This window comes from Falco naumanni, chromosome 4 (assembly GCF_017639655.2).
Source record: "Falco naumanni isolate bFalNau1 chromosome 4, bFalNau1.pat, whole genome shotgun sequence".
Classification (NCBI taxonomy): Eukaryota; Metazoa; Chordata; class Aves; order Falconiformes; family Falconidae; genus Falco; species Falco naumanni.
This window is the reverse complement of record NC_054057.1, coordinates 73,234,451-73,258,986: the sequence shown is the minus strand read 5'-3', so window position 1 is coordinate 73,258,986 and position 24,536 is coordinate 73,234,451. Positions and strand designations below refer to the sequence as shown.

General features: G+C 41.6%; 1 protein-coding gene across 12 annotated transcripts in view; it reads left to right on the top strand.

Moving 5' to 3' along the window:
* The first annotated feature begins 430 nt into the window (after positions 1-430).
* RBFOX1 (RNA binding fox-1 homolog 1) overlaps positions 431-24,536 on the top strand; it is a 916,301-nt gene continuing 892,195 nt past the window's right edge. For all 12 annotated transcript variants that reach the window (XM_040592408.1, XM_040592428.1, XM_040592416.1 and 9 more), the window contains exon 1: positions 431-890. In XM_040592408.1, the coding sequence (XP_040448342.1) occupies positions 888-890 (3 nt within the window). In that variant the 5' untranslated portion in view covers positions 431-887. The remainder of the gene's footprint in view (positions 891-24,536) is intronic.

Sequence of the window (24,536 nt, the reverse complement as noted above, 5' to 3'; positions counted from 1 at the left end):
GTGTTTGCCGCGGGTTCTTGGCCTCCCGCACCCAGAAGTGCCCGGCGCTGCCGGGGGAGCACGGGGCTTTGCGGGACAGCCCCGCGGCGGCGGACGGCTGCGTTCCGCCGGGCGCAAAAGAGTTGTGACCGCGCTGCCGGGGCATGGGGGAGGCTGGTTGCGCCCCGGCGGAGCGCCCGACCCGCCGGGCCCCCACCGCTGCTGCGGGCGGTGCGGGATGCGGAGCGGCGGGGATGCGGGTGGTGCGGGATGCGGGGGGGGGCCGCGGGGTGCCTGGGCGCCGCCGCGCGGCCGCCAATGGCGGGTTCGGGCGCCTCCCGCCTCCCGGGGAGTCCCGCTCCCCCGCCCCCCGCCCGCCGCCGTCCCGCCGCATTCCACCGCCCAGCCGCCGCCGCCGCCGCTCCCGTGCGGCTGGGTGCTGCCGCCGCCTCCCCGGCGCTACGGCCCCCCGCCGCGCTCCCCCCCCGCCCCGGCCCGCCACGCCGGGCTTGAAGGTCACCTCCGCCCGCCCCCGCTCCGCGGCCACTTTCCGCGCCGGCTGGAGAGCGGCAGCGCCTCACCCGCGGGAGGGTCCTTGGCCAGGCGGAGCGGGGCTCCCGCGGGGCGGGCGGCCGCCCGCTCGCTGCCCCCCCCCAGCCCCCGCCGCGGCGGGGGGTCTCGCCGCTGCCCGCGGAGGTCGCGGGCGGGCCGGGCGCCCCGCTGCCGGTGCGCGGCGAGCCCGGGGGGGAGCCGGGGGGCGCGGCATGCGGCGGTGAGGGCGGCGGCGCTGCCCGCGGGGAAGGGGCTGCGGCGGCGGCGGGGAGCCGCGTCCCGCTGCCCCCTGCCTGGCGGAGCCGCTCGCTCCGGACGGGAGAGGCGCAGCCGGCTTCGCCTCCGCTCGCCTCTTTATGGTGAGTTTGGGCCGGGGGGCGGCGGGATGATGGGGAGGGGGGGCATCGGCATCCTGGCAGGTGCGCGGCGGCGGAGGTGCTGCTGCGGCCCCGCTCCGCCCTGCCCGGCCCGGCCTCCCCCCGGGGAGGAGCCGCTCCCGCTGCCACCGGCCGCCGCAGCCGCAAAGTTTCCGGGGCGGCCCGGGCGGAGGTTTGCGCGTCCGCGGAGCGCCCGCGGGCGGCGGGGTGGGGGTCTCTCTGGGAGCGGGGCTGCGGGCACCGGCCGGCCGGGCTCGCCCCCTGCCAGGCGGGGGCAGGGGCTGCGGGGGTCTCGCGGCGGGCGCTGGCTCACCACATACAGGGAGAGCAAGAAAAATGGCCAGTCGGGGTTCGGACGAGTTACGGGGGTTTCAAAAAGTGCAGGTATTGAGCTGCTGGGAGCCCGCCTGCCTGTAAGTCATCGCTGGTTACTTATTTTGTAGGCGAGTCATCATTTTCTCCTGGACGCTCCTGTCGGGGAAAAAAGTATCAGTGTTGCCTATATACATGCTCGCTACAGGTGAAGTGACGCTGTATACATTTAAAAGGTGTAGGCAGCGGCGGCAGCGCTGGCGCTGCCCAGCACAGGCACGGCTCCGCAGCCTGGCTGTGGGACGGGGCGCTGCCAGCCCAGTCCGGCTCAGCCCAGCCCAGCCCAGCCCGGCCCGGCCCGGCCCAGCCCCCGCAGGTGGCCGGACGCGTGGGCTCTGGAGTTTGACTCTGCAGGGATTGACATGAGCGAAGAAAGATCTTGTCCATATCTGCAGCTTTTGTTTATCCACTCTCTGAACTGCAAATGTGGCAGGGTACGGTACAGCCTTAAGTAGCTTAGGGGTGACTGGTTTTTTACGTTAAATAAAATTGAGTTTATTCAAGATGAATTGGATCATAAAATCCAACAGAGGCTGAGGACAGTGTCCCGAGAATGTCAGGTCCCTTGCTTCACTCCTCACTCCAGGCCTGACGATACTTTACAGAGAAAGATACTGTATGTTTCATGTGTTTTTTAGAAGTGTGAAAACAGTTGTATCTATGGGCTCTGAAAGTAGGAGCAAGTTTGTCACTCTGTGATGTTAGAGATTAATGATTGTGGATTTATTACAGTCTATGAAAAGGAGCTAGTACTCATAATCAAAGAATTTTTTTTTAGAGACCAAATAGTCACAGCTGCTTGAGAAACTACATGTTGGGAAGAGTGGGGGGTGTGTGTGTGTGTGTGAATGTTCAATGCGTATCTCAGTAGATCATTTTGTTTTCAGGAAAGTATTTGGTATCACATGCTCTAGTTATGAGGATTATAGTAACAATTTAGAATAGCTCAAACTATCGTATTTAAAATTTATTTTCTTTGATTTGAATGATTTTTGCATTGCTGAGTTTTTGGGAAACTATTTTAACGTAGCGTTTCTGATTATAGTCCAGATCTACTACCTGCCTTAGGTAGGCTTCAGAGGTTTGGCTACAAAATTTTAATTTACAATTCATTCTTCTGGTAAATATGTTAGCCAAAGGACTTGACATTTTGTGAAATGAAGCCTGTGTTTGTAGTGTCAAGACTATATTTCTTTTTTCCATTAGTACTTAGCTGGGTATCAGCAATATAGCTGACAAATGTAATGAATAAAATTCACAGTATGTTGATGATTTTTATAGTCCTTGTAATTGAAGTACTTGGTGTCCTTGACGTGATGAGGATGCTTTTCTGGTTTTCATGAAAGGGTATCCTTAAATGACAGAAATACCGGCAGCAGTCAAGTGTCGAGGAAGAGAGCGGGATTGTTAATTCCTGGATGCATAATGCGATACATTTCTAGTAGAGAATATGAGTATGCCCGTCAGATTACAGGGTCCGGTTCCCATCATTGTGAATTATTGTAGTGATGCCTGCACACTCTGCGCATATGTAATCCCTTACTAACACGCACCTGCAAAGGAGGGAGAATGTTATGTCTGTAGGCCATGCTGTCAGTGCTGGTGGGCTCTGAAGGGGCTTCTTACTTCCCAAGCTGCTGGGCCTCCATAAAGCCCCTCTGGAGTTAAACATGGAATAGCCAAAGGGGACTCAGCCACTCAGGCCATCAGGCTTTCTGCCCGGGGCAGGACCAGCTCCTGTGTCATCTCTGATGGATGTTTGTGTCCTTTTTCTGTTCCCCTTCTTCTCTAAATTTTTTTCCTGCTTTTGCTATTTTTTCCTTCATCTCCTTTTTTCTTCTTAGTGTATGTTCTTACTTAACTCTTTTCTAAAGAATCTTCCCTCATCCCCTCCAAACCATCTTTCCCTCTGGTGTGCCCGGTCAGTTTGTGTTCCAGTATTTTTATTGCTTTCTGGAGGACCTCCTGCTTCTCTGCCAGCCCTACATATATGCTGGCTTTACCAGGCTTTTGCCTAGGTTTAAGGAGGGATTTAATGGAAATAGCATCCTCGCTCTCACTTTGTGCAGACAGGTAAGCTTCATTTAAGACCAGAAGTGCCATTCAGTATTCACTTGCAGGGGGGGAAGTTGAGCTAGTTGGAATTACAGGACAGACGAGACCAATGGCTGAGTTAAATAACTTACCATCGTTACTTTATTATGCTGTAGCTTTGACACGGCATTATCTGATTTGACACGGCATTATCTGATTATCTGATCATAAGCATTATGTACTGTAAAGATGGAATTCCTAGTGCTGGCCACAAGAGGAAATATTATTTACGGTTGTGGGAGGCATGACTATGTTAAGCATACAGTTGTCTGAAAGGTATATTAATCTGAAAAAGACAAATCTTCCATCATTCAGATTTATATGTAATATTACAGCTTGAGAGAAATATTATAGTTGAAAAACGTTTTCCTCTTAGCTGTGCTTATTTTGTGCCTGTCAGAACTCTCTTTGCTGATTTCTTGGATCTTGACTCCTTCCTGTTTCATCTGGCAGACGGGGGATGCTGTTGTCTCATGCACCTTTGCAAAAGTAACATGTGAATAAAACTGAAGAGTTGCGAAACAAGTGAATGGGTAGGGCTTAAAAGAGTAGCAAACAGAATGTTAGGTGGCCTGACTGTTCATGGGTTTGATTATGATATCGTTTACATCTATGGCAGAGCTTCTGTTGATTTGATTGTGCAGGATTTCAGCTGTAATACTTCCTGAGAGCAGAAGGCTCCTATTGCTGAGGATCTTTTTCCCAAGTCATTAATGAGGAGTCTTATTTTTTATTGTTGCTCTTTGATTTTAATTCTTTGTTTAGTTGCACTTTTTTATGAGTGGTTTAATTCTTTTCATTAAATAACTGAAATTTTCAGTGTCCGTAATTATTTTGCAGCACAAATCCTCCTTCGTGAAAGTATAATGCCATCTCTGAAAATTTATGTTGTATATTCTTGAATACTACAATATTAATAGATACTGGGTTTTATCACCTATTCTGAATGTATGCTTTTATGATTAAACAGGAAACTGTTTATGAAGTTTTCTATCAGTATTTATTACACTTTCCCTTCATAGCTGAATTTTAATATGCCAGAAATTAAAACTTCCTGCAAGTAAGATGATTGTGTCTGTGTCTTTAATGTTAATGCACTAAAAAATGAATGTAAACTGAAAGGAAATGTTACCTGACATGGGAAAATGCTTTTGGGATGCTGGGATTTACAGTGGTATATGACAGCAGTATTGAAGCACGTGTAAGATTCTGAAGAGCACAAAGAAGCAGTCACGTTTGAGTCACAGTATGGGTAACAGATACTGAGCAATGTCAAATGCCAAAAATATGCTTGTCATACTTTGAAATACTCTTTCTTGCCAAATAGGTGTAGTTTAATGTCTCTACTCATCTGCTCCAGATTTTGTACTTTGCAGAGAACCTGTCTACAAGTAAGAACATTTGTAAGTGGAGGTTTTAATGAATATTCAGAAATTCAAGGTAGTTTCTGAGATGTGTTATGAGGTATTAACCATCTGGTTCTGTTCAAGGGGAAGGGAACTGTTAGGTATTTTGTAACTATGTATCTTTCAGAAATTTAAAAGTTGTTTGAAGTGTCTCTAACATAAGACATGTACACAAATCTAAAGCCCTATGCCAGTTTTCTCAAAGCTGGTTAAAACCCCCAGAATATTTCACATCTTTGGGTGCAGTTCTAAAATTGGGTGTTTCCAAACAGCAAGATGTTATTGCAGCTAATACCCTGAAAGGAACAAGGTAAATATACAATTTGAGATTGACAGATGCCTTAGTACCTACCTATGCAATTCAGTGCTCTAAAATTAAGAGAACTGCCTGGAGTGGGAAACACTGTGCCACAAACTGGGAACATCTGTCAGCAGGAGACTGACTGCAGTCAGTCAGGGAGATTTTGTAAAACTGACCGAGCAAACTCATGTGCATTAAAATAATTGTCTCTCTGCTTCACGTAGAAAGGCGTAAGGGAATATTGATACAGCAGGTTGAGCTGGAAGTCTTGGACTGTGTTAAAGGGCAAACACGCAAACCTACATCACTTCTAAGACAAATGGCATACTGATGATGTAGGGCCAGATGCAGCTGGTTGTGACCAGTGTCACAAACACTGTAAAAATACACAGATTTGCTTAGTTTGGACCATACCCGGTTTCTACCCTCCTGTGTACAACCCCAACCAAGGAGGTTCAGGGTACAAAAAGAAGAGGTTATGATTCCAAAAAAAAGGAATTACAAGGATACAGGCTAGAGTATGTTTAAAGCAATTGCTATTTTCTAAGCTTCTCATTGTTAAACAAATGGTATTGAGAGCTGGAGTTAGTGAATCTCAGCTTTCTGCTGTGTTTTATAGTTCATCAGTCTTGAGTCTGTCACAGTGCTAGCGCTAGCTGTGATTCAAAATCTTCCTTTACTGTTGGGCATTTATTGATCAGTTTTCCATTGGAGTTTTTAGAATCTAAGAAAGTTTCAATACGTACTGATGTACTTTTCTTGGTGAGGACACTCGCAGGGTCTTGCTCTTCTGATTGGAGCCTGGTTCCAAAACTTTTCTAGGTTTTCGAGGGATTTTATTGTCTCTGAGTTCAGGCTCTCTATTAGATGTGAGCAGATACTGTATGATCAGAACAGTAAGCAGCTAGCCTGAAAATTCATAGTTTTTCCTGAGAAATTTTTCTTTCCTGGTGTTAGATGTCTGGTGGGTTTTTTTTTTGTTTGTTTTCTTTTTGGGTTTTTTTGCTATATGTTGCAGAGGATTGACATTTTATGGTTTGGGGAGAGAGAAATTGGACAATGTTGAGTGGCAACGACCCAGGAAAAAGGCTTAATAGCCTTTGTCAGAGCCAATATTGGTATCTTTGTCCGCCCTGGCAAAACCTCCCACTTTTTTCCACAATTAACAATTTCTCCTAAATTAAGGTTTATGCAGTATTAATCAGATTTTTTTTGAGCAAATGAATTTGATAGATCCTGTAAACTGTCCCTATATGAAAATAATGAATACAGTATTAAACAGTGGTTTCAGAATAATCTTCAATCTTCAAATTTATGTTGTTCTGTAACCCTTTGCCTTGGGATACAGCATAGTATCTATGCAGTCCTTGGCCACAGAGCTTATGGTCTTGCTTCTTTGGAGGGAAAAGATACTGAAGCATCAGTTTTGAGTCATGCTTCTGGGTGGTTGTCTCTCATCAGTGTCACATGAAATAATTTGATAAAATATTACCTTCTTTTACAATGAAAGTCTACAGTGAAGCTCTAGGATTTAAAAAAAAATAAAAAAAAATTAAAAAAAAAAAAAAATCTCACTCCACTACAGACAGTCCACTGTGTATGTGAATAGTAACTTACATGTCCTTTCCTCCAGCATTGAAGATGAGCTACCTAAAATGTCATCTACCACATGGTGATAGCCATTTTAAGTCTGCAACAATATAAATGCTAAGGAAGTCCCAGAGTGCAGTTTGAATTGGGCCACATAGAGTGACACAGCAGGAAGAATAATGGATCTAGATATCCTCCTGATCTTGCTGTGGTATTAGACCCCCTTTCCCCACTCCTTAATTTAGGATACTCTCCAAATGGCTCCTTCACTTCATGATGACCTCTTCTCTGTTGGCATCATGATAATATGTTAGTTTGCAGCTGCCTCCACAGGAGACGGATTGGGTTTCCCCTGGTTGTTGCAAGTATTGAACTCTTGCAAAATACCAGAATTGTTCCTGTTGCATGTTTTGCATACTTGCTTCATTGTGAATGTCCTCAACTTAAAACCAGATTATTTCGTCCTTACAGTTTTCCAATCCCTGATACCTACCCATGAGTTTTTTGGTTGACGTTTTTAGTTTCATTGTTTCTATTTTACAATGCTGCTTTCATTTTGACTCAGTACCCAATGTCTGACTGTAACTGATTATTAAGGATTTTACGCCACTGTGGGGAAAAATCAGCCATAAAGCCCAGCTGTCAGATGGAGGAGCTTAGGGGCTTACCTAGGAGCCTGGTGCACAGAGCACTCTGGGGTGGCATACAAAAGTAGATCCTTTTGCTTTGTATAAGCCTTATTCTAAAATCATGCGTTCTTTCATAGTGAAGCCATCTCTTACTCCTCCCATTGTAAAATGCCTTCAAATTGGTTGGCTTTGGTGCTGATATGATCTTTCATTCTCACTCTGGGAACTGTCATTATCAAATAAACCACCTGATTAATCAGTACTTGTTGGGATTATTGGTTCAAATGGGCAGGATGATGCAGTCAGGTAGTTTGACTCCTTTTATCACTTTGAGCGTAGTTTTGTTTCAGCAATTGGCATTTCACTGTAGCAAAGTATGTAATCAACTGTAGGTGGTAACGCTCCCTACTTGTTTTCCCTTGAATGTGGTTAGCCCGAGGTTTTCCTGTTCCCAGTGTTTCAGCGCTGGCGGTTATATTCTGGCCTTTGAATGACTGGAACTGCTGTTTCATTGTAGCCAGAAAACTGCTTGTCTTAAGAGATGTATGTTTGTTAGACCCTGAATGGATTTTAAAAAGGACTTGAGTGTTGCTTGAACTCTTATTATGCACAAACTTGTCTGTGTAGGAACCTAATTATTTTATTATATTCTACATATGAAGATGCTTTTTTGCTACAGTGTATTCAAATGTGTATTACAATAAACTTCTGGTGCTGTGATTTGAGGAGTTCTGCAGGATAGTAGAAGTCTCTTGGAGACTGCTGAAAAGGATGGTGAGGTGATGATACCATCCCTGAGCACTAGGTAAAATTCCTGTCTTTACTGAAAAGAAGTAATTTAAAACAATTCTGAAACACAAAGTGATCAAATGGAGGAAGATACAGTTTCTTATAAATTCTGTACGAAGCATGTAATTTAGAAAAAAGCAGATGATAAAGAACAAGATAATAAAGGCATACCATAAAATGGAAACAAGTGGTTAAATAATTAGACATAGGTGAGTCATAAAAATCTTGTAATAATAAGAGGTGTCCATCTTTTTTGTTACAGGAGCCCATAGTATTGAACCAGTTTCACAAGAAAATAATATGTGCAAGTAAATTAGAAATTGAGAGCTAGGTGATAAACTCTTCCTTTCTACTTATTTCTGAATTTTTTTTGCCAAAATCAAGCTATTCAGCACCTGTGCTTGTCTGTGCTTTGCCATGAACGTTACACTTTGCCTGTAAAGGAATCCTCTTTTAGTTGCAAAAATGGATGCATCTTTATTAGCTGAGCTAAATTTTAGGCAGTGAATTGGCTTCTTTATTCCTGTAATGTGTTTAAATCAAGCACTGTACTGCCCTATGAGTAGATCTTAGTATTGTTGGCTGCTAAGCAGCACATCCCCAGCCAACATGCGTTCCACATTGCCATAAAAATGACTTGCTGGGTTACGTTGTACCAACACCTCATAATGCATCTGCTGCTTATTTTGCTATTTCAAATGCTATAGAATTTGGTCTCAAGTTTTGTGTTCTTTAAAGGTCTCCAAAGTAAGTCTAAACAGCTACAGACCTTCTCTCATTCAAATCAACAGGAAATAATATCGATCGTGACAGGGAAGAGGAACACTGTTGGTGTCTTTTACTCTTGTGTCATTTGGGCTCCTTGTTACCTCCCTTGTTACTTTTCTTTTGCCAATGCACAATCAGAGCAATTCCTATCTGTTCTGTATCTATCGTACCTACCTATTCGACTGTTCAGATCATTGCACCTTGAGTCCTCTGAATTTCCAAGAAGAAAGAAGCTGGTGTATTTATTTTTATTTTTTTTTTTTTAATGTCTCAGGCCTGATATTTGCACAGTGACTGTGGTGGTAGTGTGTGCTGGGTTGATCTGGGGAAAACAATGATCCTTGGCTTTGGGCATCTCCAAAGGATGTGCTTTTTATCTCACTCTGCTGAAGGGCTGGCTGTTGTCATCTGTGGATTTCAAGAATCTAAAATCACATTTTAAAGAGTAGGAGGATTTTAGGATGATAACTTATTCCTTTTTCTTTTTTCTTCCCCTTCCCCATTTTTTTCTTTCTTTTTTCTATTTTTCTTTTTTCTCTTTCTTGTTTTTCTCTTTATTTTTCATCTTTTCGCTTTTTTTCTTTTTTTCCTAAAGAATTTTCTCTGCTGATGTTGAATATATAAGAAGTTTAAATAATTTAATTGAAGTGTTTCAAATGAGGAAATTGAAAGGGAATTGCAAATGAATGTTATAACGCAGTACTATTGCAGCTTGACACTTATGTGTGGGTGGTCCTTCCTGGCACAATGCTGAAAAAGTAAGAAATCCCTCATCTTAGGGCTGTGGGAGTGTGCACACCTATGAAAGACGGACAGACTGGTAACAAGAGAAGCATGACTGATGTCACGAGGTGACCTGTGTGTGCTGCTTCTGATAGTTGAACATGTGCATTGGATAGTGTCTACTACAGAGTATGTGAGTAGTTGGGTTCTTCTGAAGTTGCTTATGAATTACTTGCTCTTGTGCTGATGTTCTGTGTGGTGCGTAAATGCTCCTGGCTCTGTTGTCGGGCCTCCCTGTGTGTCAGCGGTAGTCAGCTCTGCTCCCTGGGAAGCTCCTGGGAAGCTCTCAGTCGGTGCTCCATTCCACAGGCTGTGTGTTGTTTGTTTGGCTTAAGAGGTTGGTCTGTATCGTCTTCTTCCTCTGAGTGGAAGGTTAAGTGAACCTTGCTTCATGGCCGAAACACATAACTGTGAGCCAGACAAGCTGGTACTGCTTCTTCCTCTCACGTTTTCTAACGGGCTGTAAGGCTTTTAGTTAAACATTTGCAAGGAAGACCGCTGTGTATTTTGTCATGTTTAAAAACTACTGTTTCTTCTAGTACGCCTAGCCTAAGAAATATAGGTGCTGGTTAGTGCATACGGTAAAGTACACAAGTACATACAGTAAAAATGCACACAAATAATAAAGTAGAAAGGTAAATTTAGTGTTTTCATTTATCCTTTCACATCTTCGAAATGTATATAGCTAAAGAGCTTATAAAAGGAGTTGCAGCTGACAGTTGGTCTGGAAATGCAGAAATGTTAGGGAAGGTATTTATGATTTCCAGTATGCACAGCTTGGCAATTGTTCATATTTTACAGTTTGTGTCATTTTTGCTAATACTAAGTTTATGTCTTGGTATCTACGTGCAACACATCTGAGTTGCTGACACTATGAACTATGATTTTGAATTCTCTCTATTTTGTGTTTAAATTATCAACCATAACTTTGTGTTACAGCACACACAGGGAGGGAAATGTTAGCTATGATTCCAACAGCAAGCATTAAATGAATATATTGCATGCTTTTCAAATAATAAATTTTAGAAGTACATGAATATTTACATAATATTCCATATTCACAGAGATGCCAAGTTAGAGCCACTTTAGGAACTCTGTGCATTAACTAGAATTTCTGACTCTTGCATGCTGTAGATCTGAAAGCTGTTCAGTCTTCTGGATTATATTCTAGTTATCAAAATACCTGCGTTGGTTGTGTTGAATGATAAGAGATAATGGATCTTCTCCAGCATATTTAGGTACCACTTTCAGTGTGTGGTTTGCTAGATGATTCATGTGTTTACTTTACGTGTATCCTTTTGCTATGGTGCTAATACAAATAAAATCTGCTCTTTTAATTTTCTAACCATTACTAGAAACAATACGTACCATTATAAACCTTGCCTGAGTGACAGGTATAGTTAAATCTTTGGATGGTGAATTGGAAATACTGGTCTTTTGTTGGCAAATAGATTAGGGAAATAATTATTTGAATGTAAATTGTCTGCCCTATCACTAAGCATTTTTATACAAATTAGGCAAAAATAATTTCCTGTGATACTTTAGAAATCAAATACACTCACTAGCTATGCAAACAGAAAGAAGTGTGCCATCATTTTCAGAATGCCTCAGAATATATGAAGGAAACCTAAACAAAAAGAGTTCTACAGAGGGGGAAAAAAAGTTAAATTAGAAACTAAGGTGCTATTGTATAGCATATTTGTGTAGACTGTTTAGCTACAGAATGTCACGCACATTTTAACATTTGGAAGTGTAGAATACTATTTTAATTTGCCATATCCAGATATGGACAATGTTAATTTTTTATGCAGCACCATTAGATAAGAAAAAATATTGAGGGCATTACATCCTAATCTTTAGAGAAATGCATTTATAGAATGCCAGCAGATGTCAGTATGTTCTTGTCATATAGCTCTTTCAGTTTTAAACAATGATTTTCCTTGGATTCAATAATACAAGAGGAAGTAATAAGTGTTGTGATACTATCTTAATGCAGCTCTGATTAATTCAAATATTTTACTGGAAAAGTTTTTTTCCCTTGCTGTTTTCTAGACCTGGGCTGGCACAACATCCATGCACACACTAGCTTTCACTGTATATAACTACTCATCTGACTGCTTAAAGAGTATAGTTTAAAATACTTTGCTAAATGGGAATTTATTATTGATAGTATAGCACTTTAGTTTCTAATTGAACTTTTTTCCCCCTCTGTAGAACTCTTTTTGTTTAGGTTTCCTTCATATGTTCTGAGGCATTCTGAAAATGATGGCACACTTCTTTCTGTTTGCATAATTAGTGAGTGTATTTGAACTCTGATGTGTTTAATCAAATCTGTCTCTCTAATTTGGAGATTATTTTGTCACTGTTTATGCATGGTAATCAAAACCAGATGAGCTGTTTCTTGTCTTCCTTGTATTTCAAAAATCAATACCATTGTGGCATTGTGGCTCTTGGTGCCTCAGTGTGTTAGGTGTTGGAAGAAGTGGGAGGAATCCAATCTGAAGACAAAAGGCTTCAGGTTCTAAGGAGCTAATCTAGATATCTTGGCGTGGGTTTTTTTTGTGTGGGTTTTTTTTTGGTTTTTTTTTGTTTTTGGGGGGGGGTGTGTGTGTTGTGGGTTTTTTTGTTTGTTTGGGTTGTTTGTTTTTGTTTTTTTTTTTTTTTAAATTCAGTGATAAAGTACTGTAGCTGACACTTCAGGCTTTTTAATTACATTTCCAAGGAGAAATTTATTTTACATTGGCTCTTTCTTCAACCCTCCTTTCAAGCTCTGTCATCGTAAATAGTTTGTTCTACATGAAAGACCTATTCATTGTGACTTATTCATTGCTGCATCTCCTCTCAGACTGTTTCCATGATTTTCATATCATGTAAATGACAATCAAGACAGGCAAAACAGATAAGCAGGATACTTGCCTCTGGAGTAAAAGTCACAAGCATACAGCATTACTGAGGTTGTAGTTCTGGATATAAGGCTATTTTATTTTCAGAGAGCAGTTTATATTGCATTTGCCCTTAATGCTATTTCTAGAAATGCTGATAAACACCCAAAATCCTGTTAAGTATCATGCTTAAATTAGGTCTAAGCAACTTTTTGCCTGATATACTAATTAATTGAAATCAGGGTTTGGCTTGCTTACCTGATGCTGAATGGAGGAAATTAGAAAACCTAGTTCTCTTTCTCATTTTAGTGGTAGCGGGGGGGGGGGGGAAGAGAAAATGTAGATACTTGAGAGTCTGCATGGGCTATGTTTGAAAATTTAGTTATCTTCTCTTTTTGTAGCGAAAATAAGAAGCAAACCATGTTTTTCCACCACTGAATAAAAAAATAAGCAGTATCATGTATTGTTTTGGCATATTTTCTTCCATGGCAACAAGCGCTTTCTGATAGGTGATTCTTATTAACAGCCTCCTGAGTATGCCTTTTGAAAACCTGTAAAATATATAGATGTCATTGATTTCCTTATGTAGCTGGCAGTGCCATTGCACCTTGGAATCCTGAAAATCAGGTTTTCAGAAAAAAATAGGTGGAATTTCCATCATGCTTTAACATACTCAACAATTCTAAAAAACTGTTTCACTGAAATTCCTGAGCAACATGAAAAACTTACAACTCTGTTTTATTGCATACAGAAGCTTTATTTATGAAGAGTTAGGCTTTACAAATGGACAAATTAAAGGAACTGGTTTTCTTATGATAATATAGACATATGGATCAAAATACTGAATGTGAGCATTAACATGTGGCTTGGAAAGCTCTGTCATTCAGTTGTATGTATGTTGATGTATGTAAGCTGAGAGCAGATGAATGACTCAGTTCTTCATTTTGTCCATGTAATTCATACATTAATGTCTGAAAATGTGATCTTGCTGTCAAGATTATGAGGAAGTAATAAAATGGCAGCTGTTACAATAATTGTATACTATCATATCTCAAAAATTAGTATTTTATAAAAATCTAAATTCTAAGATGGAATAGAAAACATTTGAAGCTTGTTGGAAATGTTAGATGGATATGGTCAACTATAGTGCAAAAAATAAATGCAACTTCAAATTTTATGCAATATGTAATAGATCTAATGGCATGAATTTTGTTAATTTTTACTTCAGTAGCTTCATAAAAGCCTATGAAACCATCCAAAAAAAGATTTGTTGTGATATTTTCTGCACCCTAGAAAAAAACCAGGGTTATAGCTAACATGTGCCCTCCAACACATTTCCATTTATTTTATTGCAATTTGAGGTTTTTTTCCCAACTCATTGAAACCATTTCTAGAAATAGATTTTTAAGTAGACTGTATACTGAAACAAACACATAGATAGGGTTTCCTACTGTAATCGGATCCCTGTATGCTAAAATATAATACATACAGCTTGTGGGTTTTCCTGTAATGGTATGAAAAACTTCCCCAAAAGCAAAGTGTCTCTTCGACTGTGTTCATTAGGAGGCTTGCCAGGCAGACTGTCAAGAAGACTGCATAGTGGAAGCGCGGTGCAGTGAGTGGCAGGTACTTTGATGAAAATGGGCAAGTAAGTTACTGAAAAATAGTCATCTATTACAGTAATTGGTGAACAGAGTGAAATAAACCAAATTAAGAATGCATGTCAATATATGTTTCTCTTCTTGAAAGAAATGCAAAATGTGATCTTCCTCATGGGAGAAGATGAGGTATTGTAAAGGTGATGTGTCATAGGGAGATAGAATTGATAACTTCACAGGAGACATTCACAGATGTCATACTTGCAGTTCCTTAGCAGAAGCAGCCCTGCTGCAGTATCTTCAGAAAGGATGCTGAAAGTGTGGCAAGTTATGCATTGTAAAATCTGTGAGGTGATTTGGGAGACAGCCTTGTAACAAAAGTCTAGAGAGTTCCTGAATCTGTTCTTACATATGCATAAATGATGCAGAGTCATAAGAATAGCACATGGATTGTAAGATATTTCAATTCAGCTTTAACAATAGAATTCAGCAAAAAAATTTAAAGATTATTTTAATTTGGCAGTAATTTATCCTTCCTCATTCATGGTGGTTTCCTTTACCAAGGCTTTCCAGGATACCTCTGCGGTCTTCTCTTTTCTTCCTTCACCATCTGGTGCTGTGACAGCCCTCTCTCAATTGCACTGGGAATGGGCAAGCAACCAACTAGACTTTGTATCAGTCTCTCATGATCTCACCCAGACCTTTATGAATCTCTTAATAGGTAACTTCCTCCCTGTCCTGCGCATTTTGCATGTCCAGTACATGTTGTTTCTGACCCATGGAAACAGCAACTTCTGCCAAGGTGCTGTAACTGCCCCATCACCTCAGTGGTGTGTACGTTCAGCTGTGTAGCTTCTGCTCCGCTGCTGCATTGCCCCTCTGCTGAAAGGCCAGATGCTCACTGCATGTTCAATAGATCTGATCCCAAAAAGACCACCAAGTAAAAACAAGCTCTGAATGCTGTGGTGTGAATGAAGGTACATTCTAATGAAAGATGATGTAGCAGCATTAACAAGCAATAGAGACTCAAAATCTGAAACTCCATGTTCTAAGTAAAGGAAGACAACTCTTCCTGAGCACAGATGCATATTTATCCTGTGTCAGCCTGCTTTTATTTGTTCCAAATGGAATTAATAGAATTTCTGAGGAGAAGATCCCAAATTCAAAACCATAAAAACACTTCAGAGAAGCAAAGTTTTGCTCCAGACTTTCTCATATGGGGTGTGTGAAGCCTGCGTTATGACAAGGCAGCGTGACTCACCATCCCTGTGAGCTGTGCATCATGGGGAGTTCTTGGCATATGTTGCAGTAAGCATATTCCTCATGCATGTGTTGCTTGTGTAAAGCACGTGGGTATAGGGTAGAAAAAACTGACAGTTTTAACTGTTGATTGAAAGAAGACATCAAAAACATGAATCTTTTGACATATACATAAAGAGGAACAGGGGAAGTAAATATAACCAGTAATATAAATTACTAGTCCTACCAGACGTGTAGCTAGTCCTTTTGTTTCCCCCCAGCACAAGGCCCTACGCAAACTCCTGTTTAGTCGTGGTTGTTGCTCAGAGACGGGTTTGGGGGTCAGCAGTATGACTGTTATTATTTTGGAAAAGTGTAGCTGTTTAAAACACAATCTTTCTTTTCATCCTATACCCTTAAAACATTACTGGTGATTTTAGTCCCAAGCAAACCAGCTTTATGGCACTAGACTAAGTGGCTGGCTGGTGTGGGGAAGGTCAAGGTGTGGTGGTGTGACCTGGGCTGGTGTCCAGGTGTCCAGGAGGGCTGAGGTAAAAGATGGGGGGATCACTTCCCAGTTGTCATTGTGGCCAAAATGGAGTCAGCTTGATTTAATTTACTGCCCATTAAAATCGAGGTGGATGGTGAGAAGGAAGAAAAAAAAAGAAAACACGCACAGATGCACACACTGCCGCACTGCTGCTCAGACTGAATGTCACTCCTTCCATCCTGACTCCTCCATCCCCACCCTGCGCAGTGCAGGGGGATGTGGGGGCTTTGGTGAGCCTGTAATGACTCCACTGCTGCCCCTTGCTCCTCACCTTGCCCCTGCTCTGCCACGGCCTCCCCTGGGCTGCCAGGAGTCTCCGCTCCAGCTCCTCCTCCAGCATCTCCCACCCCCTGCTCCTGCCTGCCCCGCAGGTCTGGCTGCCACACTTGGTACCTCACAGCTGGGCGCCATCTTGCCCTTTGATAAACACCTTGTGCCGGGGCGGCCGCAGCCTGGCCGAGGGGCTCGGCCCTGCGCAGGGGCACCCATGTCCCCTCACAGAGGCCTTGCGGCTGGTGCCTGGCAGAGGCACCGGCTGCACCAGCTCATATAAGACCCATATTTCTGTCACCTTTCACGCTGTAGCTGTTCCTATCCATTAATAATGGTGGGAAGAAAGTACTGAGCTGTGGAAGACTGGTAGTGATGGGTCAGTCAGCCTGAGGGGCTCTGGGTGAATGGGCAGAGGGCAGAGAGGGATGGCGACCTTGGCCCCTGGGGGCATCTGTTTCTCTCTTGTCTCTTTTAGAGAGTAGATTTTGAGTAGTTCTCCTGTCAGGAATTACTGTTCATAAAATACGTGGACTAGACGGATCTTTAATTTAGGTAACAGTAAGCTTTGTTTGGAGTGCCAAGTGGTTTTGGAAGAAATGTTGTTGTTAGAGTTTCCACAGTGATGGTCGGGGCTTGTTTGCTACCTACAGAATGCAAACTCCCATTTTTACTGTGACTCCTGTGCCTATTTAAAGACAACAGGTTCCTTTGTATATCGTCCAGTTACATTTGGACATGCAGATGGGGATGGAGACCTCAACAGGAGATGTTGAAAATGTTTTGATTTTGCTTTTCAGTTAAAGATAGACTTCTACTGAGGACACCCTACCAGCAAGCACTGTAGTGTAGGAGAAAATTATCTCCTTTTCTTGGTCGCTTATCACTGATGTGCTATGTTGTACTGAAAGACCCCTGCTCTGCCACACTTTCTTTGTGTTTTTCAGTAGAATGACTCCACTCATTATGAGTGACTAGGATAATGTGATTTGCTGCCTGGTTTACTTCATTCTGGGAACAGATCTGAGATGTATTCAGTCTAGCTACAAATGAGGCACTGTCTCTAATGTGAGATTTAATTTTAAATAGTTAAACACCTGCAGGGATGTCTGTAAGCAGTTACGGATTTTAGAAAAAAAAATGGCAGCACAAGACATTTACAATTTTCTACTACTTGAGGTATTGTAGTGGGAACTAAAGGGTGATTTCTCACATTGCTGTTGGCAAATCCTGGTTTTTTTTCCAGGACTTCGACAGTGTCATTAAGTGTTTTAAGCTTTGTATGTTAGGATCTTCACTGTTTTCGGTAAAGTTTTCTTACTTGCTGAATTAATTTTTGAGGCTCAGTCCTCAAATAAAAAAAAATAAAATAGGAGGGGAAGTAAATTTCCCAGATAAAAAGTATGTTTTTTTCTAAGGCTAATGTATACAGGAAGTCTGTGCCCATGGAGGGTTTCCTTTTAAGAGAAAAACAGGTTCCAGATTGGGCCTATGGAGCCCCAATGTAATGGTGCTGCAGTGATAGTGATCTTGTCTAGCAAGAGGGAACGAAATCTGGAGCTGGAGCTCTAAGGCTGATGTTTATTCATGTCAGAAAAGCGCAGTCAACGAGCCTATTGCATTCAACTCGATTCCATGGAGACATGCAGTGGCACCCTGTTCAGAGGTCTGCTCTCTCTTGTTCAGCAGTTTGGAAGTTGGTGGGTTCAATAACAAACAGAATATCCACCAAGACTGCGGGAACTCAGTTGCCCAAATGTAAAGGTACTCCATCCTGGGATGGACTTATTTTGCCCAAATTGTTAGGCATTGTTGGTATGTTCTACCTATATAAAAAAAAATACAGAGGTATTTTTAGCTGTTGTTGGTATTAGAATGATTTAATACCAGTGAAAGAAGGTGAGAGAGGAAAGGCTTTTGAATATTTTAGTAACATAATTCTGACCTATTGGGTAGAAGTTATGGAGAAGATTATGTGGCTCTCTTGCTCTCTTATTCAGAGTATGTCTCATCAGTGTCTGACCCAGAAATCACAAGAAAAGCATTATTCTGTAGCATGTGTAAGGAAACTATTAAAGCTTATAGTAACTCGCTCAATTAAAACAAGTTAACTGCGCAGTTATATGAATCTCATTACTGCAGTATGGAACTGTATTCCCTCCCTTACAGTGAAAAGCAAAAAAAATCATCTTGTTCTTTTGTTTCATCTGTAGGTGATATTTACCTGTTTTCAGAAATTATTAGGTGAGGCTGGACAAAGTGGTTTTACATTTTTCCGTAGCAGGATAGTTGGTTGTTAATATTTTTTCTGACAGCCACTTCTGTGAAGGTTCAGTTTTGCATAAGCTTTCCTGGGACGCAGTTCAGCCCGCAAGCAGACCACTGCAGTGAAATTTAGCTGGGGTGTGTGTGTGGTCTAACTCATGGTGGGAGGGGTGAATTGAGATCCATTATGTAAAGCTTTGAAAGTCAGCAAACTGACCTAGAACTGAAATGTGTATTAGTGAGGAGGGGTGTTTTGCATTGCTGAGCAGATAGGTTGCTGAATTGGGAATGAGCCAGAGTGTCCTCAGGGCCTGGCAGCAAGTGATAGTCTGGTTTGCATGTTGCACACGTGGTACTCAGGATGGTCAGATTTGCATTTAGTAAGCTGCAGACAGTAGTGCGAGCACCCCATGAGGTGAGCTGGATATTCAGAATATGTTTCTTCCCCTTGAGAGTAACCTCTAGGATCTGAAACAGTATTTGGTATGTTCTTTGTGGTATTGCACCAAAACATAGACCCAAATATCTTTAGGGGACAGTTAAAAGAAACAAACATACTGGGTTTTTTTTTTATTTAGATATGCACTTTGTATTCTGAGAAGGTATTAATTTGAGATTTTGTAATGACTCTTTAGATTTTGGATTTGAGGCTTCTAAAATAGTTAGGTTTGTCTTATGCTGTGTAAATTATATCCTTACAGACTGAATATAACCCTAGATTTGAATCATCAGTTTTCTTCCCCATGGTACTGATACCCATTTAATATTAATTTAATACTACTTTCATGGTGACTTTCAGTGTGACGTTGTGAAGGGGTGAGCAGCAGTTTGTTTCATCTGTCCATAGCTGAAGTTTCCTTGGGAAGTTTCATTAACACACTATCATGATTTAAAAATAGAAACTCAAGAGAATTACTCAAGCAATATAATGTATCAAGAAGCTTTTCATTTTATAATTATTCCAAAGCACTTCAAACTAGCCACTTTTTCATTGTGAGGAGAGGTTTTTATTCAAAATCATATTTCTCAGAAATTCTACATCTGCATCCAGATTATTTGCAGTTTCTGTTGTCCTTGTTTCTTCTCTGCTGTGGAATTACACACCACCCACCCACCCCCAATATAGTAAACGCTTAACTGAGTTTTTGTGGCTCACTGTGTGCGTAGCAGTAAAGAGCAGAGTGAAGCAGCTGAAATATCCACAGTGCTCTGTGGATTGCAAAGCATGACATGGGTGATTTCTTGCTCCCAGTAGCTAGCAATGGTGTGCTTTTCAAGCCCTAATACTGTTAGAATTCTAATAAGGAAAAGTTTGTTTTTCTTCCTCCCTTTCCCACCACTCCCCCACCCCGCTCCAAAGAAAAAAAAAAAGAAAAAGTAGTAGTAGTACATATTCTTCACGGTGTGTGGTTAGCTGGACAGCTGTCTCTGTGAAAACAGCAGCAGAAGTTGTACTTCAGTGTTTAGTTATTGAATGTTTATAGTAATTCTACCTTAACGCTTGTTGATGTTTTAAAGAATAAATAAATAAACATTTCCTTACTGCTGTAACATGCTGTGTTATTTTAGCAACGTTCAGTTTCTTTGGAAACTGGATTCCAAAGAATTCTCAGTCAGCTGGTTAGCTGAATGGAAATGTAGCTTTGGAAATAGAATTTGCCTGCTGGCTTACCAGTTTACAAATGCCTACTATTTATTTCAGGCACCAAATTATTATTTTTCCTCTGGGCGTGTTTTTTACTTGGTGGTGTTAGTTTTGGTTTGGGTTTTGTGTGTGTGTGTTTACGGACAGTGTAGCTTGAAATGAATCAGAGAATGGTTGTGGTTGGATGGGACCTCTGGAGGTCATCTGGTCCAACCCCACTGCCCAAGCAGGGCCACCTAGATGTTGCCCAGGACCACGTCCAGACAGCTTTTGGGTACCTCCAAGGCTGGAGACTCCACAACCTCTCTGGGCAGCCTGTGCCTGTGCTCTGTCACCCTCACAGTGAAGAAGTATTTCCTGATTTTTCAGAGGGAACCTCCTGAGTTTCAGTATGTGCCTGCTGCTTCTGGTCCTGCCACTGGGCACAACAGAAGACAGCCTGGCTCAGTTGTCTTTTCACGCTGCCTTCACATTTTTGCACACATGGAGATTCCCCCTGAGCCATCTCTTTCCCAGGCTAAGCGATCCCAGCTCTCTCATCCTTTCCTCATACGAGAGATGCTCCAGCACCTCCATCATCTTAGTAGTCTTTGTTGGACTCTTTCCAGTAGCACCACATCTCTCTTATACAGGGGAGGTCAGAACTGGACACAGCGCTCCAAGTGTGGCCTCGCTAGTGCTGAGTAGATGATAAGAATCACTTATCTCAAAGTGCTGGCATCACTCCTCCTCATGCAGCCCAGGATGCTCTGAGCCTTCTTTGCAGCCAGGGCACATTGCTGGCTCTTCAACCTGCACTCCCAGGGCCATTTCTGCAAAGCTGCTTTCCAGCCCATTGGCTCCCAGCATATGTTGGTGCATGGAGCTGTTCCTCCCCAAGTGCAGGACTTTGCACTTCTGTCAGCCCGTTTCGCTAGCCTGTCAAGGCCCCTCTGGATGGCAGCACAATCTGCTGGGGCATCAGCCACTCCTCCCAGTTTTGTGGCATCAGTAGACTTGCAAAGTCACATTGTGCTGCATCATGACATCATTAATGAAGGTGTTCAACAGGACTAGACCCAATATTGACTTCTCTTACTGTGAAGTTCAGGTACAGCTTTACACACAGCTCGATGGTGCTCCAGAAGTTATCACCTTGCTTTTTGATGCCATCTCAATATTACTGCCTTCGGCCTGGCCCTAACTGCACGTATACGATGCTGTAGTTGGAAGGGAGCATGGTAACGTTCTGTTATTTCTTTCTGGCATCTTTGTAAAATGGTAAGGTGGACAGGTGCAGCAAACCCATTACTTGCAAAGCCATACAGATTTTTCATGAAACAGCAGTCTTTTTATATTACCTTATTGTCCAGATGGCTAAGTATATGGTAGAACAGAATTAATAGATGTTGGGGAAATCCCCCTCCGTGTGGCACAGATAGTAACATTGGCAACCAGTCAAAAAACTCTCTGAAAGGTTGCAGCTGAAGGACACCACTGTTGGAAACACATACTAAGATACATTCCCGAACTCGAGAAGGAAACACAGAGGATACATTATTGCATGGAATGATTAGATGACTGACTAATGAGCCTTGAGGGGCAAGGAAATTGGCTACAAAAGCAATTAAATAAGCACCTGACATTCCAGTGTACTCTCTATAAACACTAAACTCTTACTATGTTTAGTTGGCAAAGCAAAACAAGTGGCGTTTAAGCATACAAGGCAAACTGTTACAGGAAAAAAACCTGTGTTAAACAGATTGTTCTGCTGAAAGTGTGTTAGTAAATGCTTTTCTTTGTCAGAAGGTGTGATAACACATTGTAATACTAGCGTTATAAGTCAGTGTCCACCGTTTTCATTAGTTATTCTGGAATTCAGACCAATATGATACTGCATTAAAACCCATATTCTGCTTTAATCAGTCTATTGTTGTATACGGTTAGGTATCAATGGCAATTTTTTAATTTTTCCCTTTTTTTTTCCCTCTAGGGACAAAACTTCAGCATAAGAGTCCAGACTTGAGTAACAGACGAGCCATTTTGCATAAAATCTGATGAACCAACACATGATACTTATTTCTGTAACATAATATGACATCTATTATAGGCACTTAGGCAGGTGGTGGTCCGTTTGGGTATTGAGTGTAGTCAGCCTACCTATGAACCTTCCGGAGAGGGGAAGTTGACAACAAGAGCACTTAAATGAACACTTGTCATTTTGACACATCTGAATTTTTAAGTGTCTTTACTGATTGATGGATTCTGCCGTGCTTGGTAATGGATAACTAAAGGCCTCTGGGCAGGATGGAGCAGAAGGTTTTCCTTCAGGCCTTGATGGTTAAACTGTACTATGCCAATTCACATAATATACAGCTTCAGTATACGATGATCTTGACCTTGTGTGGTGAGGGGAGGGAATTTCATAGGCTTCTACACTGACAGAGGGGAATTTTCCTACAGGATGGAATTGATGTGACTATTTTGCTCAGGTTTCTTGTTTGAGTGTACTTTCAAAGTAATTGTTAAAGTATTTCATGTGTAGTCCCACCCAGTGGAAGCAACAGCTTTGAGGTTCTGTTGTCAGCTAGTTCTGGGGAAGCCTGTCCAGGTCAGGTCGTGGTTTGAAAGGCAGTCCTAGTGTACTGAAGTTGAAGTGTACATAATACTTCAGGAGCAATGCTAGGTTTTCTGGTAATATTGCTAGGGATGATCTTCAGCATTGTTTTCAGTGAATGTCTAGCAAGCTTTTCTGTGTCAAGGTGCTGAAAGTGTCACTATTTTATTTTTCCTGATGAATGTGTGCAGTTAATGGAGGTGTGTTTAAGTAAGTGGTGATTTGCAAGTATCTATTGGCAGTTGTAAGCATGTATGACAAGGAGCTGAGCTAGGTGTTTGGAGCAAGTGGTTTACCTCCCCTGTAACCAGCTGGAAGCAAAGGAATTAGGTGGGGTGTGTTTTTTTTTGGTTTGGTTTTTTTTTTTTCTTTAGAAAGACTTACAAGTCCTTCTTAAAAGTGTTGAATAATGTTAAATTTTCTATCAGAAGATCATGCTTGGTGTATAGAGGTAGTGTAAAATGAATCATGTATTCATTTCTCATTTACCTCATTAAAATCAGATTCAAAGATCCCCCTATACTTGAGTGTACAGTATGTACTGCTGAACCTCTAAAATGTTGTGGAAGTCCTGGTTTCTTAACAGGATGAGAATTCTAGATTTCTGATCTGAAAGAGCTTTATTATGAAGTGACGTCTGGCTTTAGAGACAGAGGTGGAATTGGTACATCTGAAATGAATGAATAATATATAAGGACTGGTACTAGCTTTGGCTCATGAGTTGGCCTTACTGTTTAGCCTCAAGCAGAAGCAAGAAACACAAAAAGAGAAAGGTTGTTAAGGTAGAAAGTTAAATATTTAATAGCAGTGCTTGTGCTGTACATTCTCCTTTTGTCGTATTCATGGAAATATGTTTTGGAACTGATGGAAAATGTCATTTATATTACAGTAGTGGCAGAAAGGGCCTATTTGATTGAGGCATCAAAGTACTAGACTTCTTAAAAGGCATGAGAGAAAATTTGTGGATTAGCCTTGAAATTTTCACTATTATCTTCCCTTTTCTATTGGATATACTGGGTCTCAATTTGGTTTTCATTTGGGGTTTTGTCTGTAACAACCCTTTTTTTTTTTTGTTTCATCTTCATAATGAGGTAGAAAACCAGGTAGTAATAAGAGGTGGTTGTTTTCCCGGTAGCTTTTTTTATCTTTCAAGCCCTCTGAAATTTATCCCATCAGTTACAGCGCACCGAATGTAACACATCTTGTGTGCTGCCTTCCGTCATTAAATGTTTTTTGTCAACCTCTCGGGTACAAAAACAGCATTTGAATTTCTGTTCTCTGGGGAAAACAGGAACTGGATGTTACACAAAGGAAGGGGCTTGGAATTGAATGGATCTGTGGGTGAAAACATCAGAAATTGTTAGAAAAATCTAAACTTAAGTATTTTCTTCCCTCATCCTGGAGGATGAGAGCATTACGGTTTATTTGAGATTTTTGTTATCTGATTTATTCGTGATGAGTGAAGATAAAAACATGGCTACCTGTTTACAGTTGCACATATTGCAGTACTGTTGTATGGTGTCTTGGACTGATGATCATTTAGGCTCTATGGAAGGAAGATGTTATCTCAAGGCTTTAGATACTCAGTTGAAACCAAGAATTCTGTACATTTCAAATGTTTTGTTCTTTAAAGAAAAAAAAAAGAAGTCATTACAAAGCTTAGTATTTTTCTTTTTGTAAGATTTAAAGGTTTTTAAGTTTTGATGTTTGCATCTGCTTTCTCACAAAGATGGAGTAAAGGCTTGGCTGGTTTGCATGGACCTAGTATTTTAATCTGTGTCACAGGAACCCTGCTTTACAGAGCACTGTCTTAGATAAATGCAATATTTCATTTCGTCTGCAGCTCTAGAA